We start from the raw sequence: 1,286 nt of genomic DNA on the forward strand, positions 1-1,286 counted from the left end.
TCAACATTTCTTTATTGCGTTTTTGTAGCTAAAGTTCTTGCCAAAGGCATCCTCGCGGCTGTCGACTACTGTCAATAAGCTTACTATTAATAGTATAATTTTGTAAGTACCAGTATACACTGATTGACCCTTTGCCGACTTCTCGCGCAGATTCTATTGATGCGATTGTCACGATTGTTTGAGTTAACAGTAAGCTTACGTATAACGTTCTATAATCTACATTAAACAGTCAATCGTTGAGCATTTGGTAACTGCGGCGAGTATACATCACTTACAATTAATTTCTTGTTCGTGTTCGATATTATGAACAAACGACTGGTCGTGATACAGAATACTTGCCATTTTCTATTATTTGCTGATACAAACTTGACATTACATCATGTGTGCCGTCGTGGTGAAAACAGTCACCCATTGGCTAGAATGTGTGAAATTATCCACATTTCAAGTGATGGCGTTTGCATATTAATATTCCAAGATTCTGCGCAGTACCACTTGGCAGTTATTTCCGTACCAGTAGACACAGTATCTAAAACATTCATCACTTTGAAAAAGGTGATGATTAAATCGCAAATACAGTTAAGAAAATCCAAGTCAATAAGAGCCTGTTCCGAGTAAAATCTCAGACGGGGTACAAATGGGGTGGCGATTTTTTTTCATCTCGTTCGAGGTTGCGACACAACCATAGCTAATGATCTAATTGGCTAATATTATAAGCCAACCATTCCACACCAAATCACGTCCAGTAACACCACCACTGAATCCACATTTAGTGGTGGCAACAAAAGTCAACCAAATGACCAAGAAGAACTCGACCAAGGCCGAGCTTCTTGCACACATCCAAGCACTCGAGCATCGCGTGGCCGGATCATCTTCAGGGATGGGCAATGAAGTAGACAACCTCGCTCATAGGAAGCGCACCCCTGTCGAGTACACGGACTCTATGGTGGTCGCGTTGCTAGAGCTTCGCTTCAATGCGTACCGCAACGCGTTCAATGGCAGCAGATCGGCAAAGCAACTCAGCTTGCTCTGGGAAAGATTGACCGTGCAGTTCAACATCGCAACGAACCAAATCATCAATGTAAACTACTAGTATTTATGAATGTTGCATTAAAATCGATGTATAGGTTGACGCCGACTCGATTAAGAACAAGCTGCGAAAGCTTCGTGCAGAGTTTATGGTTATCCAACGCGCCTTGGTCCAGACCGGCAACGTCACACCAGTGCCCAAGCCTTCGTATTACGCAGAGATGCTAACGGCGTATGCAAGCTTGCAAGGACTTGGCGAC

At 43.2% G+C, this 1,286-nt stretch overlaps 1 protein-coding gene across 1 annotated transcript in view; it reads left to right on the top strand.

Moving 5' to 3' along the window:
* Positions 1 to 793: 793 nt before the first annotated feature.
* The window catches only part of H257_02258 (hypothetical protein), a gene marked incomplete at both ends in the record, with an annotated part of 2,228 nt that continues 1,735 nt past the window's right edge, over positions 794 to 1,286 (top strand). Inside the window, 2 exons of the mRNA XM_009825810.1 lie at positions 794 to 1,078; positions 1,125 to 1,258. Of these exons, the coding sequence (XP_009824112.1) occupies positions 794 to 1,078; positions 1,125 to 1,258 (419 nt within the window). The remainder of the gene's footprint in view (positions 1,079 to 1,124; positions 1,259 to 1,286) is intronic.

Source organism: Aphanomyces astaci (genome assembly GCF_000520075.1).
Source record: "Aphanomyces astaci strain APO3 unplaced genomic scaffold supercont1.4, whole genome shotgun sequence".
Taxonomy (NCBI): Eukaryota; Oomycota; class Saprolegniomycetes; order Saprolegniales; family Verrucalvaceae; genus Aphanomyces; species Aphanomyces astaci.